General features: G+C 43.7%; 1 protein-coding gene across 1 annotated transcript in view; it reads left to right on the top strand.

Moving 5' to 3' along the window:
- The window catches only part of LOC102020017 (FERM and PDZ domain-containing protein 3-like), a 50,949-nt gene that overhangs the window by 20,579 nt on the left and 10,691 nt on the right, over positions 1–19,679 (top strand). Inside the window, exons 3-5 of the mRNA XM_005404701.2 lie at positions 810–912; positions 4,039–4,084; positions 19,344–19,448. Coding sequence (XP_005404758.1) covers positions 810–912; positions 4,039–4,084; positions 19,344–19,448 — 254 coding nt within the window. The remainder of the gene's footprint in view (positions 1–809; positions 913–4,038; positions 4,085–19,343; positions 19,449–19,679) is intronic.

The raw sequence follows: 19,679 nt of genomic DNA, 5'->3' as shown, positions 1-19,679 counted from the left end.
AAAAAAAAAAAAAAAAAAAAAAACATTTCTTTCAGGTTTGAGTCAGGCTGGACCTGACTTCTCATTCCCTCTGAGTCTCTGAAAAAACACTTTTCTCCGAAAAGATCTTTGCCGAGCAGCAGAGGCAGCACAGCTTTGGGAGACCCTTCATCCGAAGGAAAAATGTGGCCCTCAGACACATCCGCTTTCTTAACTTCAGCTGTAGGGACGGGAAAAGAAGAAAGCAAATTTCCAGCTGCCCAAGAGCCTGTGCATTGCTCCCCTCGTTTATTGGAGAGCAGCATCACTCAGTGTTAAACAAAATTAAACCCTTTAGGTCTTTTAGTCCTTATTCCTGTCTCCAAGCAAGTGAATGCCTAGACCTTCCCAGACCAGTAAGTATAAATCATACTCAAGCTACAAGATTCCTGCCCTTGCTCTTATCACCTGTGCCACCTCCGGCAGTCTGAAAGTCATTCCTTGTACCTAAGCAAATCCTTCCTATAAAATGGAAGTCTGTGTTCCTCTTTAGAGCCAAGCCAGTAAAACACTACTGTCATCTGAATACGAGGTCTGGGCTTGGGGCCTTTTGCTACCACAGTACATGCCGCTAAAGGAGATCCATGCCTCTCTCTTTCTTCATTCTACTGCCCTCCCTCTGCCATAGGCGGCAGGCAGCAGCTGGAAATAACACCCCTTCCGCCACCTTCCTCAGCCTGCGTCTCCGGCTGGCCTCAGCTTGGCTCCCTCAGGCACTGGGGCTCTTGCCCGGACTTGCACTTACCTGGCAGTAGCTCTAAGCTTTCATGCCTCTCTCCTCTCCTCTGCAGGAGGCCCCTCTGAGGACAAGCTCCTGGCTGGTGACCAGATTGTGGCTATTAATGAGGAGGACGTGAGTGAAGCCCCCAGGGAGAGGTGCATAGAACTCATCAGGTAATAGGGCCTTCTGGGGCCTTGGCAGTAGCTGAGCAGTGTCCCTACCCCTGCCCCACCCGTGGCATTAGGACTACCACTATGCTCCCTGGCCCTGGGAGAGGAGCTCTCTCAGGCAGAGCGGGCGTAGCCATGGCTCCTAGCTACCCAGAGCTTCAGGGGCCGGTCAGTCAGGGCCACCCCAAGGCCTCACACGTAGGGCCTAGCCTGCTCCAGTGGTATGAGTACACACAACCAGCTTTCTGCTACAGCCTCGCCTCCATCCCGCCCGAATTCGTCTCCTCACTTGCCCCTTTGTTTTAGAGATCGATCAAGTGATCAATGAGAATCAAGCTACTAAAAATCCCTCTAATATAAACATAGTGCAAACAAACTATTGCTTCCACCTCCTATTTCCCCCCCAAAATCATGCACACATAAGGAAAACAAAATCAGGGTCCCTGCCCAGTGAATTGAGGAAGGGCACCTGCCACTGTGGGTTGTGCCCACGGTACTAGTGATGCTTTGATGTCCTCCCTGGATGGGAACAGGTGAGAGAGAAAAGGAATGTGGGGCATCCACCACCACCCATGAATGGGGGATCTTTGCCCATCTCTTACACACACACATGTGCACACACCGTATACCCTCCCCTCCCCCAAACACATGCCACATGCACACGCCCTTCTGTAGTTTTGAAGACTTCCTTGCATGGACTACCTCCATTTGGGGGATCTCAGCTGCTCTCTCCCTCCATGCAGAACCACATCCTGTGCTGGCGATATACGAATGGAACCATGTTCTTTCTCTCTTCCTCTCCCTTGCTTACTTGTGCAGTCTGGTTCCAACTCCTTCAACCCCTCTTGGCTCAAAGTATTTTCATTTTATTCATCTTCCCAGGATTCCTAAAAGCCCATCCAGCCCCAAAGTCACTCCCTGGCTTTCAAAGGCAGACCTCACATTCTATATGTGGTACAGCACCTTCTCATCCACTCCCAATGGGTTTACAGAGCTCTGTCCTGAAGCCCAGAGCAGGTCTTTCTTGGCATGCGCCCCTCTAGCTCAGTACTTCACAATGTATCTCGTCCCTGATAACCTGCAGTGTGGTAGAACACTTGCCTAGCATGCATGAAGTCCTGGGGTCAATCCTCAGCATCACCAAAATAATAACAATAATAATAATACAAAGCCACAAACAAAAATAATCCCTGATGACCTTTATTTGCCTCTTCTCCCAGTTCAGTTGTTCATTATGTCCCCCTACTCTTTACTCTCTGCACTGCACCTTCCACCCTCCACCTCCACACCAACATGGGGTAAGTTAACCCCATCAGGGCATGTCAGGGTTCCTTCAGCCTGACCTCAAAGAAGTCACTGCTCTGCTTCTAGTGGACAGCTTTGCACACTAAACAACATAGCCTGATTTTGTGAGGAAGTTCAGAGCTCCTTGTTACTCAAAATAGAGCTCACTTAGTAACCTTCGGGGCCAGTGAGTCACTCATTCATTCAATCGGTAATTGTTATTGAGTGTCTACCCTGCACCAGGCACCATTCTAGGCACTGAAAATGCAGCAGTGGATGAGACAAAAGTCCTGGCTGTTGGAATTTACATTCTAATAAAAGGAGATACATCATAAGCAGTGAACATAATGAGTAAATAATTGTGCCACATCTCAGAAGTCAATAAATGTTATTGAAGAATAGAAGTAGATCTGTATAAAGAGGATCAGGAGTGCCGAGCACAGGGATGCAGAGTGCAACTTTAAACAGCATAGGCAGTGTTGGCCTCATAGAGAAGGTGGTATCTGAAGAAAGACTGGAAAGAGGTGAGGGTGTTGGAGAGAGAAGATGTCCTAGGGCAGCAGTGTGTCTGGCCTGACTGGGCAACAGGGGAGAAGCCAGTGGGGCTGGTGTTAGTTAGGGGGGTGGTGTGGAAGATAGGTCCAAACTATGGAGAGCCTTGTAAGCCTTTGTAAGGATATGGCTTTCTTCTAAATGGGATGGGGAGATAGTGCAAGGGCTGGAGGAGATGAGCCATGTGATTTATGCTGTGCTCTGTCCCTGTTCCAGATAAAGGGTTTCCCTTTGTAGTTTTCCTATGACACAACTCTTTGCTTCTCTTGGGAATTTCCCAAACCTTGCAGCTTGTCCATGCCTGGGCTTTGCCTCACCAAATAGGGGAAATGTTCAAAGTCCTTAATCAGGGGGCCCAGTTATTTCCCGAATACCCAGAACCAAGAGCATTTGACTCTACTTTTTTTTTTTTTTTTTTTTTTTTTTTTGGTTTTTCTCCGGTACCGGGAACCGAACTCACGACCTTGCGCTTGCCAGGCAGGCGCTTTTGCCGCTGAGCTAAATCCCCAGCCCCCTGACTCTACTTCTTAAATGCCTTTGTTCCAATAAACATTTGAAAAAGGCCAACCAGGCAAAGGGAAGCTCCTCAGGCAAACTGCTTTTGTTTTCTTTAGTTCTTTTACATGATTATGTATTCCTGAAGGTGAACTTCCACACTTCCCAGCCTCCTTGGCGCCAGTACAATTCTTGTGAGAAGAGTTTCAAACTCTTCGCCCTTTTGAATATTTGTCATCTGGAGAGTCCTGGTTTCCACCTCCTCCTCCATGGCTCTCATTTTTGGACCCTCAGTTGAAACAAATCTGCTGAGTATGACCATGGTAACCAAATGACTTCCTTGGGGTTTTTCCTTTAAGAGTCTTCTCTTGCTTAAATGCCAGAATTGCCAGTAACCATCATACATGGCTCCCAGGACCCTCTGGCTGTACGCCCTTTGAGTTCCGTAATTCAGGTCTTGTTTTCCTCGAGAATTTTCTAGTCTACAGATAAAATTGCTCCTAAGGTTTGGGGATTTCTACAGAAAGATGTAAAAAGGAATACATAAGCAGACCTGAAAAATGACAACCCCAGAGGTAATGGTGATTCCATCTTCGATGCCTGCGTAAATCGATGTGGATGGTTTGCTTCACCCTCCACAAATGTGAGGCGAGACATCCATGCAGACACACAGACTGGCCTCTGTTCTAGTCCATACACCTCAGTGCAACCCAGGGGGAAATTCTGGTGTTGCTTCTAGTATTAGACGAATGCCTAGTGCATGATACACTGCTCTCCTGTTCCCTCTTTTCTCTGTAGGAGCGCTAAGGAATTCATCGTTCTTACAGTTCTGCACACTCATCAGGTGAGTGAGCCTCCTCGCCATCTGCCCTCCCTCCTGACTTAGAAGAGGTGATCCCATATCAGAAAGCAAAAGCATGGAAAGGGCCGAGCGGGGTGGTGTGTCAGGACTAGGACGGACACGTGAGATAAGGATTTAGGAGAGAACTTGAAGAATACCTTCTGAGTACCGTGTCCACTTTCACATCCAAGGCTGAGGAGCCTGAAGCCCTGTGCAGTGCTGTGTTCTGTGCCGTGCTTCTTGCTCTTCCAACTTAAACTGCCCACTGCCTCAGTTTCACATCTACCTTCCACCTCTTTTTTCTGTACCCTACTGAATTTTCCTACCGGGTAATGTCCAGCTCCCACAAAGTCCTGGCCGATGGTGGATGTTAATCTTGTTCTTTCATACAGGTATGTACTAAGTGGCCTACAATGTATGAGACACAACACTGTATGTGAGGAATTCCACATAAAGTAGCTGGGATGTAAAACTGGACAAACAGATTCATCTCTAAACCAGTAGTCACTAACTAGCTATGGGACCTTGGGCGAGCCAGTTGCCTTTTCTCAACCTGTTTCTTCATCTCTAATTTTTTAAATTAAGAGGTTCAAAGTAGAACAGTGTTTCCTAAATGTGACTGATCTTAACAGCCAAGATGACTACTTATTACAAGTAAAATTCTCTTGAGCCAGAGGCAGTGGTGCATGCCTGTAGTCCCAGCTACTTGGGAGCCTGAGGCAGGAGGACACTTGAGCCCAGCAGTTCAAGGTCAGTTAGGGCAACATAGCACTATCCTTTCTCAAAACAAGGCCCGGAGAGGGTGGGTGGGGGTTGAACCCCAGAACAAGGAAGGAAAGAAAGAAGGGAAGAAGGAGGGAAGGAGGAAGAAAATCTTCAGGGCCCGCCCTCTCCTCAAGTGTTAGATTCAGAAAAGCTAGTGTTTGTTGCTAAGGTAATCCTTATAGCCATCTGAACTGGATGTACAAACCTAAACACGCATCATGTGCAAAACTCACAGCCCTCACTACGCCTCCAGCCCACCTGTCCCTTCCCAGTGCCCACAACACTTCCTTTTACCCCACACTGAAACCCCGTCCCAGGAGGAGGCTGCGCCTGAGCTGGACCTTGAGGAACGGGTAGGATTTCCCAAACTTAAAGAGAAGGAAAAATTTTGTCCTTCTGAGAGAGACAATGTCCATGCAGAGACAGAGATGGCTCACAAGCACAGATCCTGGGCCTACAAGTCAGGGGGATGGGGCTCAAATCAAGCTCAGCACTAAATACCCCACCCCATGGCCCTCAACACTCATGTAAGTCCGTGTGAATGTTATACACACTCGCACATATGCACTACTACATCTACTCACCCAATATTCTCCTGTGTATACATATGTGTTCACATATCCTCATATACACTCACACAGATACACACTTATATAAAATGTACACAATGTACACATAAATACCGTGAATACTCACACATGTGCCACCCGCACACACTTGCACATACATATTCTTGCACATACACATTCTCTCACACATACACATGCACTTATACACTCACACATGCAACACCTCAGGCAGATAGGCCTTGCTTAGTCACGGCTCTGAGCACACAAGCCCTGGCCCTTCATGAGTGTGTGAGTAGTCCCTTCCTCACCCTACTGCGCATGTGCAGTTGCCTAGCGGCAATGGGAACTCTCCTTTCTGGTAAATGTCCACTACTTCTCCCCCAAAACATGCTTTTATATGTTTAGAATTTATTGCTCTGATCAGAGACACATTGCGTTTTCTTTTTTCTTTTTTTTTTTTTGTCTTTTTTATTTTGAAGGGAATAATAATAATTCAAAAAGAACAATAGCAAAACACCAACAACGTAGACAAAAACAAAACAAAACAAAAACAAAAATGATACAGGGTTTCACAACAAAATGATAGGAATTAACAGTGGTTGTTATATTACATATTGTTATCTTCAACAAAGTTGCTCTAATTACCAGATGTAAGAAGGCAAGATTGATCAAATCATTAAAGAGAATAAAAAGCCAGGAGTGGTGAATGCCTGTAATCCCAGCACTCGGGAGGCTGAGGCACAAAGATCATTGTGAGTTCAAGACCAGCCTGGGCTACAAAGTGAACTCAAGGCCAGCCTGAACTGTATACTGAGACCCTGTCTCAAAAAATAAGACAAAAAAAAAAGAGAGAGAAAGAATAAAAAATAAAAACAAAAAGAAACATTAGAAATGATACAAAGTTTCACTAGACAAAATGGTAGGAATTCACCAGTGGTTGTAATAGTGCATATTGTTGTCTTCAAAGTAGTTGGTCAGATTACCAATTACAAGCATGCAAAATTAGTCAAAAAATTAAGCATTAACTATTCCTTTCAATAAACCATTAGATACACCAGTCTCGCTATGCAGTTCAGGCTGGCTTTGAGCTCACGTAGCCCAGGCTGGCCTAGAGCTCGCAGCAATCCTCCTACCTCACCCTCTCGAGTGCTGGGATTGCAGGCATGCGCCACCATGCCTGGCCCACATTGTGTTTTAAACCCAGCCTGACTACCCTTTGTAAGTTAGTATCTACATGAGCCAGGCGTGATGGCACACACCTGTAAAACCAGCACTCTGGGAAGCTGATGCGGCAGGATCACAAATTTGAGCCCACTCTGGGCAATTTAGCAACTTAGTAAGATCCTATCTCAAAATAAAAAAGAACTGGAGATATAACTCAATGCAAAGACCCTGGGTTCAACCCCCAGTACTGCAAACATATTGTCTACCTGTCATTATCTCCTGATAGTGTTTCATTTGTCATCAAAGCTGAAATACTATATTTTTAACTTTTCTTTTAAAATAATTACAGGAACTTGCAAAGCTAGATATTCTGTGTCCCCTTTCCCCTGCTGTTTCTAATATTTACATCTTCCGTAACTGTAGTACAATATCAAACTCAGGGAATCACACTGATGGAATGCGTGTGCACAGCTCAATATGAATTTACCACCTGTGAGTGTATGCATCTACCAACACAATCAAGATACTGGAAAAGGGTTTCTTTTCATCATTTTACTCAGTTCTTTCCTTAAATTAATTTCATGGGTACATTTTAGGTATCCATAATGATCACACTCATCACAGAGAATTTGTACCTGTACGTGATATATCTTGACTCTTCTTTTTTCCCCAACCCCCTGGCCACCCTTCAGCCCCTCTTCCCCTCCTTATTTATAAAAGCTTTATTTCTGTTTTTCCCTTCTATTCTTCATTTTCTTTTCCCTTCCTTCCTTTCCCCTTCTCCCCTCCCTGTTCCCCTTCCCATTTGAACATTTTCTTCCTATTTTTCAATATCTGTTATACACTTCAGTCCTTATTTATGCTTTTGCTTTCCCACACCAGAGAAACAATGTGATATTTACACACATATGTCCAAATTATTTCACTTGAGAGTATGTTCTCAAGGTGCATCCATTTACCTAGAAACGTTTCAAGTTTATCCTTCTTTATGGCTGAGTTCTACTCCATTGTATATTAAAAAAAAATCTTTACCCATTCATCACTTGATAGGCATGTGGGCTATTTCCAAGATTTATCTATTACAAATTGGAAAAGCTTATTACAAAAAGTCCCTTACATTGTGCTCTTATAGCCAGACCCATTTTCTCCACTTCCAGCCCAAATCCTTGTTAACCACTAATCTGTTATTCATTTCTGTAATTATCATTTCAAGAATATTATATAAATGAAAGAACATGTTGGGAGATTGGCTTTTTTCACTCAGCATAATGCCCTTGAGATTCATCCAACTTGTGTGTATCAATATTTTGTTGCTTTTATTTCCAGACTAGTATTCCATGTCATGGATAGATTTCATTCTGTTTAATTATCTACCCATTGAAAGACACCTGGGTTTCTTCTAGTTTGGGGCTATTATAAATAAAGCTGCTGTAAACGTTTGTGTGCAGGTTTTTCGTGAACATAAGTTTTCATTTCTCTGAGATAAATACTCAAGGGTATGATTCCTGGGTCAAATAGTAAGGGTATGTTTAGTTTATTAAGAAAATGCCTAAGCACCTGCCTGGCAAGCGCAAGGTCCTGAGTTCAATTTCTAGTACCAAAAAAAAAAGAAGAAAAGAAAAGAAAATGCCAAAGTCTTTTGTAGAGTGGTCTACCATGTTACATTCCCATAGATGATTTTATGTTTATGCTTATTATCTCTCTCCCTCATTAGAATGCCAGCCACACAAGGGTAAGGTCCATATTTTGTTTCTGCTGTCTTCCCAGTGCCTCAAATGGCACCTGGTACAGAGCAGGCACTAATACATACACACTGAAGGAATGAAGAAAGTCCAGCTTCCAGCCATCAAAACAACCTTAACAAAACTCAAATGCCCAAACTTAGGTGCAGAATAAAGAACCTAACACTCCCCTCATCTCCGTTCCAATTTTCCCATCCCGGGGCCCGTAGCCTCCCTCCCCCAGTTCCAGTGCCTCCATCTGTCCCATCCCATGGCCCCTTTGCCATGACCAGCCTTCTTTCTTCTCATTTCTTGGGTCTTACAACCCTGTGGACTTTTGTCCTTGTACTATCCCACACCTCTACCAATGCTGTCTGTTTCCTTTAAAATCTGTCCTGATACTCATGTCTTCCATCTAGCTTTGTCTAACTAACCCCAGTGAGAGTTTCTAGCTGGGCATGGTAATGCACTCCTGTAATCCCAGCACCGATGAGGCTGAGGCAGGAAGATCGAGTTCAAGGCCAGCCTGAACTATACACCAAAACCCTGTCTCAAACAACAAAACAAAACACAAAAGTGATAGTAAACAGCTGAGTGTGGTGGCGCATGCCTGTAATCCCAGTACTCAGGAGGCTGAGGCAGGATCTCCATGAGTTCGAGGCCAGCCTGGGATACATAAGCAAATTCAAGGCCAACTTTCACTACCTAGTGAGACCCTGTCTCAATAAAATAATAGCAAAAACCTTTAACAACCTGTACAACCAATCAGAGTGTAAGTCACTGAGAACATAGGAGCAGAGTCTTAGAGGCCTTGTTGTGTCAGGAATTAACCTCTTAGTTGGTCTGTATTTGTCAAAAGATCCCAGGAAGGGCACCCAGGAAGCTTAGGGAAGGGGATTCTTGCCAATCAGTGTGAAAGAATCCCTCAATATTTTACAACCTATATGGTTATACCAGTGCATCCAGGCTGAGTGGCAGCCTTACATACATGCACATACATGCGCATACAATCCTCATGCAGAGTCTGTGTTTGAAAATTTGCCTACTCCCTAAATTGTATTTGTAAGGCCCTGGGACACAGCTCAGTGGCACAAGCATCTGCCTGGCAAGTATAAGGTCCTGAGTTCGATTCCCAGTACCCGCCAAAAAAAATCAGTAAAGTATATCTGTAACTGCCAAAATCAATGCTTGTGGTGCTTTCCTTGTCATTTGCAGACGTTAACAGTGCATGAGAAATTTCCGTTGCCTTATGCATGTGTTCATAGCTGAGGTCAAACAGGACAAAGTTCTGCCTCCTCGTCACCTCTCATATAGAGATGCCCTGAGGCTAGGGACAACAGGAGGCAGAGCAGAGTAGGGAAAAGCTTCAGCTCTGGGGCCAGTTGCATGAGGTTTGAATCCCAACTCCAGCACCTGTGAGTGAAGATTCCTCCAGGCAGGTCAGTTAACACTTCTGATCCTTTATTTCTCCTAGTGAAAAAAAATAGAATCTACGAGGATGAGATTTTTAAGATTTAAGATTATAATCTCTGGGAAATATTGGAAAAGCTGTACAGAGCCCGGCATGGTGACACATACCTGTAACTCCAGCACTCAGGAGGCTGAGGCAGGAGGATCGCTGAGTTCAAGGCCAGCCTGGGCTACAAAGTGAGCTCAAGGCCAGCCTAAAGTATATAGCAAGACTTTGTCTCGAAAACAGTACAATATTCACTAATTCAGTGTCCAGGGTGACTGTATAGACTGTACGACTAACAAGACTGAACTGAGAATCTTCTTTCTCAAACTATAGAGAAAACTTCCTGAAGACTTCCAACATGTCTCCAACGGTATGGCCCAGAGCCACAGAAAATAGTACTCTGTCCATAGCGGGCACTTGGCACTTCATGAGTACAAGGAGACCGCTACCTCTTCCTGGAATCTTGTTATGTTAAAGTTTCATTACCATCTCTTCCAGAAGATCGCCTCCCGCTAGGTCCAGGGTGTGGCTCAGGAATCAGGGTTTGTACTAAATCCAATGATGATTCTGATGTTCAGTGGAATTTGATAAGCTCTAAGGTTCCTTCTAGCTCCTGTATCGTGTGGCTGATAATAGTCTAATATCCACTCCCAGGGACAGTGGCTAGTACCAGTTTTTAGCTCTGGATATTCATTAAAACCACCTGAAAAGCTCCTAAACTACAAATATTCAGGTATGAGCTCTGACTAATTGAACTAGAAGCTCTGGGGGTGGGGCCCTAGTATTGGGCTTTTGAAAGGTTCCTCAAGTGATTCTGATATGTCTATTTCATCTGACTCTTTTTGACAGAATGATTCATAAGATGGCAGGCTATTATGGAGGGCACTTTCAGGGATCACAGGAATGCTTTCCCAGGGCCCCTCAAACCGTACTGCATAGATAGCCACTTATTAAGCATCTATGTACAGTAATACCTACGTTAATGAATGCTTCTGTTTGCAGACAAAAGCATTTGAAAAAATTTTGCTTCTGTTCCCAGACTCCACATCAGGTGACAAACACAAACGTAGCCATCTTCCTTAAAACTGTAAAAAAAAATTACGTTCGTATTTCAAACCGTTCCTTAATATTTGGGTGACCGACTAGTCCCATGAGTGACTAAATAAAGTACTGCGTTGTGATGGGCCTGGTAAAGCAAGCGCACATAATCCTTTCAAATGAAATCCTAATTTTCTGGCTCTGAAAACCTAGACTATACGCAGAGAACCTCAATTGCCTCTGCTTGGAGCCACCTGCAAAGGAAAAAAGAAAAAAAGCCCAAATAATAGAAACCACTTCAAAGGAGTTGTTTTCCACCGAACTCCTTGAGGTATGGTGCTTGACAGATGGTAGGTACTCACATCATATTTGCTAAATTCATTATTAATCTTAGCAAGCAACTAATATCTTTTTGCCGGGCACTGCTTCGTGCCAGGGTAAGACATGACAGTATAAACTGTCATCTCTCCTTGTACAGCCTGGCTTGGGAGATAAGCTATAGCAGTGTGGATTAGTAGGAACACTATAAGAAATCCACAGAGGGGAATGCAGGGATTGGGGAAGGATCCATGACAAAGGTAGAACTTGAACTGGGCTTTTAAAAAGAGATGGCAAAAAAAAAAAAAAAGAGATGGCATTTAGCTGGTCAAAAGGGACATCGGGGCCCCTGAAGGGTAGGATGGTAGGAAGGGGGGCATGACGTGAGTCCAGAAGAGGGAATAAACCCACTGTGCAGAACAGCTGCCTCCAACACTGCCTTGCCCCCTCACCCAGTTTTGATGCCTCCACCTATCCCGTCCCATGGCCACTTTGCCGTGGCCAGGCTTCTTTCTTCTCCTTCTTGTGCATTTCTTAGGTCTTACCACCCTGTGGCTTTTTTCCTTGTACTGTGGGTAGAACCACCAAATTCAAGAGAAGAAGAGATTAGAGATCGGCGAGGAATGAGGTTAGAGTCAAGTGTGTCTGATGGGAGGCCTTGGTAGTCAGGTGAGGACCTGTGCATCTCTGGGCAGTGCTGAGCACAAAGAGAATAGACCTTGTGTTCCTTCATCAAGGATCCGGTGAGACCAGGATGCCCCTCCATTGCCCTGTGTGCCCACAGTGATTACAATGGGAATTGATTGTCAGTGAGCTCAGGTGTCAAAGACAATGAGTCAGCAAAAAGGGAAATCCGGAACACATAGAGCTTCCGGCAGGAACCTGAGCTCCATCCTTTCACGGTAATCAAAGTGGGGCCACTGCGCAACCTCTCCTAATCCCCTCTAACCTGCTGGACCTCTGGTAACCACTGTTTTACTCTCTACTCCTATGAAATCAACTTTTTTTCAGATTTCACAGTTAGATAGGAGGAATGAGTTCTGGCATTCTATTTCACAGTACAGTGACTATTGTTAATAATGTATATTTCAAAAGAGCTGTAAGAGATGATTTCAAATGGCTCACCACAAAGAAATAATAAAAGTTTGAGGTGATGGAATTGCCAATTACCCAAATTTGAACATTATGCAACATATGCATGTAACAAAACATCACATTGTGATGTCAGATGTGGTGGTGCACATCTATAATCTCAGCATTCTGGCAGCTGAAGCAGAAAGATCTTCAAGTTCAAGCACAGCCTGGGCAACAATTTAGAAAGACCCTGTCTTAGTTACTTTCTCACTGCTGAGACAAAATACCCAACACCCAAAGTTAAAGGAGGAAAGGTTTATTTTGGCTCCCAGTTTGTAGAGGTTTTAGTCCATAGTCAGCTGGCTCCAAGGCAGGGTGACAAGACAGACGAGCCTCGCAGAGGGAAAACTGTTCATAGTGGGCAGAAGGTACCATGCAAGCGAGCTACAAGCAACAAGCAACGACACTAGCCCTCCTCTCCCTCATATTTTTATCCAGGCTACCCGCCCTAAGGGCAGGTAGCACTCATGCCCTGATGAGGCACCCTTAATCCTACCCAGAACTATGCCAAACCAATCAGTGCACTTATTTAGTAATCACACAATGTTAACCCCAGCATCACACACTGTTGATTCAGCCACTTGTAAAAAAGCCCCAGCTATGACCACATGAGGCTTCAGAGGGGACATCAAGACACAGGCCATAACAGACCCTGTTTCAAAATTTTGAAAAGGGACTGGGAAGGTAATTCAGTACAGAGGCCCTGGGTTCAACTCTCAGAACCACAAAAAAATCACATTGTACCGCATAAAAATATGTATGTACTATGTACCAATTAAAGTAAAACTTTAAGAAAGTGGGGCCCTATCTTACACAAAAATGTTTGGCTACATACCTAACTTTGGCCAAGATATGAGCGATCACAGCCTTGAAATTTATACTAGTAGAGCCACCAAATTAAAAAATGGTCAAAGAATCACTAGCTTCTGAGTTCAGCCCTAAGAGAGAAAAGCAGTCTCGCTCTTCAATTCCTTATTCCGTCTAGCTTCTGGCTTCATATTTGCTTCAAGGGGCTTGCAGTGGCCCCAGAGGTACTTAGCAATTCCAGTCCCATGTCTCAAGCCAAAATTCATTTTAGCCAGAAAGGGTGCCTATTGCAAAAATGAGATCCCAGCGGCTTGGAGGAAAATAGGGTCAGTGAAGAGCTCAGATGTCCCAGCTTTAAGATACTCATTTAATCTATGCTTAATAGGTTAGGACATCTTCACCAATAATAGATTCCTGGGCCCCACTCTCCCAAGGGTTCTGACTTTTTGAGTCTGGCGTGGGCCTAAGCTTCTGTGTCTTAACACACAGTCCCCAGTGATTCTTATCACTGGGGAAATTTTAGAAACAGTAGGTTACTGCATACTAATAAGTTAGTGAGGGGTCAGCAAAATTTCTTTGTAAAGGGTCATATAATAAATATTTTAGGTTTTGCAACCAAATATGGTAGCCCTAAAGCAGACATAGGAAAGACATACATGAAGATCATGGCTGTGTTCCAATACAGCTTTATTTACAAAAACAGGTGGTAGGCAAGATTTGGCCCATGCAATTCTGTCATTTGCTGGGTGCTGAAGTGTTTGGTACCCCTTCCTGGCACCCTGTTTACATTTTGACCAGAATCCTCCCAATCCTCAATATTTGACTTCAGAGGAATAACCCTAGTATTAAGAACTCCAGGCCCCACAGCTGAGCTTTGAAGATGTTTGAGACAGGGAGACCTTATATCCCACCATAAGGCAGCCCTCACCTGTGTCTAAGCATAAGGCTAGGCATGACTCCATGACATTAGCAGTGACATCTAGCAGAGACCAGCTGGCAATGAGTGAGTCACCATCAGCAATCAGGGGTGAAGGCTGAGAATAGGATGGAATTTTAGAGCCCAACAAGACAAGGGTCATTGAAGAATGAGGCATAAGCAAGCTGAAAATAGCTCTGCGACAGACAACCAAAAATAATTATACCCCCTGAAAATATTGGCAATTCCACTTCCTCCTGAATCTTTTGCTTGTAGTGGTATAAACAAAAAAATTCTAGGACAGGATCTAATTTTGGTTATTTGGCAAGAATAATGATACTGTCCCCTCCACTATGGACGCATACATAAAGATACCTGTTGGAGTCCTTCTTTGTTTAAATCCATTAAAGTAGAACCAGAGCCAGTGCATGAATGAATGTCCAGCTTTAGCCTGCTATGGGGGCATAATCACAAACCCAAGGCTCAGGAAATCTGGGTTCCTGTTTCAGCTCTGCTTCTCAATTATCTTGATACTTTGCGTAAACCATATCCTGTTCATAGCTCTCCACTGAACATGCTAAAATGGAGGGCAGATTTCATGACCCCTTCAGGTCACTAGCGATACCTTGTTCCACACTGTATCTGATGGCAGGTGATCGAAGAGAAGTGGGAAGGTGGCTGTCAGATGGATCGAAGACTCCACCTGCCTGTGTTTCCTCTTCCTTTACACCGTGGTGAAAAATTGGGAAATGTGGAGATGGGAATCAAGCTGAGCTGCATAAGCAGAACTACAGAGCTTTCTATCTTGCCCCTTCCCCTTGCTCAAACTGCAGTCCCTGCCCAGGATTTGAGCACCCAGCTGTGCAACATACAAAGGTATTTATTGACTCTATAAACAATCAATACTATAATCACTTTCTGCAGTGATCTCCAGCCCTGAATTTCGTTGTGTTATATTATATCATCTGCTGCCAACAAATTGCCCCTGTGGCCCAGGATAAGTCTAACTTTTCTTTAGCTCAATAGTTCTCAATCTTGGCTGCACTTTGAAATCATCAGAAGCTTTTAAAAAGTACTGATGTTCTGGCCTCAGTCCCAGGACTTCTGATATAATTGGTCTTGGGTGGGTCCTGGACCTTGGAAATTTTTTAAGCTCCTGTCTTAGTTACTTTTCTTGTTGCTGAGACAAAATACTCCACACCCAAAATTAAAGGAAGAAACGTTTAATTGGCTCGTTTTGTAGAGGTTTCAATTCACAGTTGGCTGGCTTCAAGGCAGGGTTGCATTGCAGAGGGGCATTGAAGATGAGAAACAGTTCATGGTGGGCAGAAGGCAGCAAAGTATTGAAGCAGCAAGCAGCAACAAGCAATGGCAGTAGCTGCAAATGACCACAAAAGCCCTCTTTTTATCTGTTACATAATATCAAAGCTATCTAACTTAGGGTGGGTAGCACTAACACCCAGGGTAGGGTACCCTTAATTTTAGCACCATTAATCCCAGCAATCTCATCCTTTAACACAGCACTACACACCCTAGATCCAGCCACCTCCCAAAAGCCCCACCTATAACTGAATGAGGCTTTGGGAAGGGACATCTAGGTACAAGATATAACACTCCCCAAGCATATCTTGCTCCTTGGCCAGAACCAAGACTCACTGCTCAAATTCCTGCTGGATGAGTTGGAACAAGGGGCTTTTTGCAATTTGCCCTCTGTAGGGAATAAGATTGCTGGCTTTGACAGAGAACACAGCTGGGTTCAGGGCCTATGACATCAGGTGGATGTATGTTTCTGCTGTGTCTTTGTCTTAGTGCTCTGCCCTCCTATGGTTGGTGGTAAATGAATCTCAACCACAGTGAAAATGCATATAATAGTTTAATGTGTTGCCTTTCCAGCGGGCAGAGACCTCTGTGGGTGTTAACACAGAGGACTTCGTAACTGTAGGACACAGGGTCCATAGAAGTGGTATGAAGTGGTCCCAAACCTGATTTTCCCCCTCACCCTCGTCTCAGGAAGTGACAATCCCACTCTTCCAGTTGACTCCTTGCTTTCTCACTCCCCACATTTAACCTGTCAACATGTGATCTTGGTTCAGTATACAAAATATATCCAGAATTCACTTTGCATCATCTCCATTATTACTACCCCAGCCAAGGCCTCCATCATATTTTAACTGTATTATTGCAGTTATAGATATTGCAGCTAGATGTATATCTAACTGGTGTTCCTACTATTGCCGTTGTCCCTAATTGCTTTTTTCTCCACAGCACCAAAGATATACTTTTAAATGTACTTCAGGCCCTATCTGCTCAAAACCCTCCAGTAGAATGAAATTTTCATCATAGCTTACAAGATCCTATATAACCAGTCCCCAGCTGTCTCTCTGAACACTTCCCCTCTGACTCCTTCCTCTATCACTCTATTTCAGTTTTATTAAGGTTTCTTGCTGTTCCTTGCCCAATCCTATTGCCCTCTTTTATTGTTCTTTCTGCCTGAAAATCTCTTTCTCCAGACAGCCTCATGACTGTCTTTTTTTGTTTTTACTTCCTTCAGGTCTCTGCTTAAATGCCTCCCCATAATCCAAGCTACTCAGGAGGTTGAAGCAAGGAGGTTAGAAGTTCAAGGGCAACCTGAGCAACTTAGTGAGATCCTGTGTCAAAATAAAAAGTAAAAAGGGCCATGGATGTAGCTCAGTGGTAGAACACTTGCCTAGCATTTTCTGTGGGCTATGTTCAGTCCCCAGTACCACAAAAAAATAAAATAAAATTTAAAAATAGCATCTCCCCATAGAGGACTTCCCTGACTGTTCTGTCTAAAGTACGCCCCGAAAGTCCCACTTTTTTTTTTTTTTTTTTGGTGCCGGGAATTGAACTCAGGACCTTGTGCTTGCCAGGAAGGTGCTTATGCCACTAAGCTCTATCCTCAGCCCCAGGTCCCACTTCTGTGCATACATCGAAAGGAATTGAAATTAGTATATCAAAGAGATGTGAACATTTAAGACGTGAGCTCAACCTAAATGTTCAACAAATACATGAATAAAATATGGTATGTGGGGCTGGGGATTTAGCTCAGTGGCAAAACGCCTGCCTGTCAAGCGCAAGGTCATGAGTTCAGTTCCCAGTACCAGAGAAAAACCAAAACCAAAAAAAATATATATATATATGGTATGTATACACAATTCGGTATTATTCAACTTTAAAAAATGAAATTCTACATTGATAATTTCCTACCATTTTGTCTGTAATTTGCTAAGTCCCCCCTATTATTATGTTATCCTTCTTTTATTCTTTAAAATAAAAAAATACAAAAAATTAAAAAATGAAATTCTAGCTAGGAATGGTGCCACACTCCTGTAGTCCCAACACCCTCAGAGGCTGAGACAGGGGGATACCAGGTTTGGGCCCAGCCTGGGCAGCATAGTGACTTAGCAAAAACTTGTCTCAAATTTTGAGATTTTTAAACAGAGCTGAGGAGGTAGCTCAATCCCTAGTAACCCTCACCCCCATAAAAGGGAATTCTTCTGTCGCAGCAACGGGGATGAACTTGGAAGACATTATGCTATGTAAATTAAGCCAGATGCTGAAAGATAATCTCACTTATATGTGAAATCTAAAGACATCAGGCTCATTGAACCAGAGGAGAATGGTACTTGCCAGAGGCTGGAGGCATAAGGAAGGGATAAGGCGATGCTACTAAAAAAATACAAAGTTTCAGTTATACAGGAGGAGTAAGTGTTTGAGATATGCTGCACAGCAGGGTGGCTGCAGTTAATAACAATGCATTATAGGTTTCCAAATGGGTAAAATAACATCCCCACCCCTCCCATCTTTCCGTACTCATTCTCTTCTGTGCCCCGGTACCCTGCAGGGAATATGTTCCAAGACCTGCCGTAGATACCTGAAACAACACATAGCACTGAATCCTAAGCATCCCTGTGTATACTACGCCCTTTTCCTACACGTACACACAATAAAGTTATAAAGCAGGCATAGTAAGAGGTTAACAACAATAACTAATAATAAAATAGAATAATTATAACAATGTGCTATAATAAATTTTTTTCAAAATAGAGGAATTGTTTACTTCTGGAATTTTCCACTTGACATTTAGAAACCATGTTTGACTGTGGGTAGCTGAAAGGGTAGTCCTTATTTGCTGCCTAAAAGAGATGTGTTTATTGTCTGTCTGTTCCTGCTAGAATGGATGCTACAGGAGATCGGAGAGTTCTGTCTGTCTTGTTCACTCCTGTATTCCCATCACACAGAGCAGTATTTGTCAAATGAATAAATAAATGCCTCCCAGAGACATGAAGATGCCCCCCAGCATGACTTCTGCATTCCCTGGCTGCTAGGGTGTGAGGAGCTCAGCAAAGAGCTGGAATCTTACCCAGGAGGGATTGGTTTCCGGGCCCCCAAGGATACCCAAATCTACAAATGTGCAAGTCTTTTATATAAAATGGCATAATATTTGAATGTAACCTACCCACATCCCTCTATGTGCTTTAAGTCATCTCTACATTATTTACAATACCTAATACAATGTAAATGCTATGTAAATGATTGTTACATTGTTTAGGGAATAAAGCAAAGAAAGAAACCTGTACATGTTCTGTAAAGATGCAATTTTCTTTAAAATATATTTGATCTGCTACAGGTTGAATCCCAGGGTTGCAGAACCTGTGGATACAGAGGGCTAGATGTAGTTTCCAGAATTTACTAATCATACTTCCTGCTGAATTTTGGGGAGCGTTTTCAAGAATTACAGAGCCTAGCTGATTCTGTAGGCATTTCTTACAGAATTGGGTAAACAAAGTGGTGCAGAGCCGAGAGGTAGAAAGCCTGGGTTAAATCTCTCATATCTCTCCTCCCAAATAGTGTAGAAACTGGATGAGTCATTTTAGAGTATTAGATCCCCTTTCTCCCACATCTAAAATATTTATTATGAGCCTCCTTCCTAGGGGCAAGGCATAGCTGTGAGATGAATGGCATAATTTATATAAATCTTTTGGAATGCTTATATTCAGATGTAATGGAATCCACCCTCAGGTACAACTCCTACTAAGAAAACCAAATAAATAAAAATTCAATGTATGTTATTACTAAAGAATTTTTGCAAACTCCCTAGACCTTGAGCACTCATAATGGCATTTAATTTACCCACATTTGATTCATGCCCAGCTTTCTCACAATACCCCAATCGTATAGGAACGTACTCCACTCACTGGCTTGCCCTTAGTAAGTAATCAATATTTATTTGCTTACTCCTTGATCAGTAAGGCAAAGTGCACCTGTACCAGGACATCTTAACTCTGATGTGACAGGGACCGGATTTCCCCCCAGAGACGGAGAACTCACCAGCCCTCTGTTCTTTTTCCAGTTCCCTAGATCAGCCTTCATTAGTGCTGCGAAGAAGGCCAAGCTGAGATCCAATCCTGCGAAGGTTCGGTTTTCCGAGCAGGTAGCAATTGGAGAAACAGATGCAGTAAGTACACCCACAGTCGCTTCTCTTCAGCCCTGGGCCAGAATCAGCTTGGCTGTTGAGATCGTGCTCTGGAGCTCCTTGCAATGGATGGAGTTGTGAAGGGGTTGGAATGGCAGGCATTCCAGTGCTGTGAGTGAGGGGGTACCGAGTGGAGAGGAGTGAACAGCATCGAGAGAGGCCTTGGGTATCGGAGGGAGAAGAAAAAAGTATTGATTCACTCAGGCGCCTCTT

Source organism: Chinchilla lanigera, unplaced genomic scaffold, assembly GCF_000276665.1.
Source record: "Chinchilla lanigera isolate Chin_1 unplaced genomic scaffold, ChiLan1.0 scaffold00089, whole genome shotgun sequence".
Lineage (NCBI taxonomy): Eukaryota > Metazoa > Chordata > Mammalia > Rodentia > Chinchillidae > Chinchilla > Chinchilla lanigera.
The sequence above is the reverse complement of the archived record's forward strand: the minus strand, read 5'-3'. Positions and strand labels throughout refer to the sequence as shown.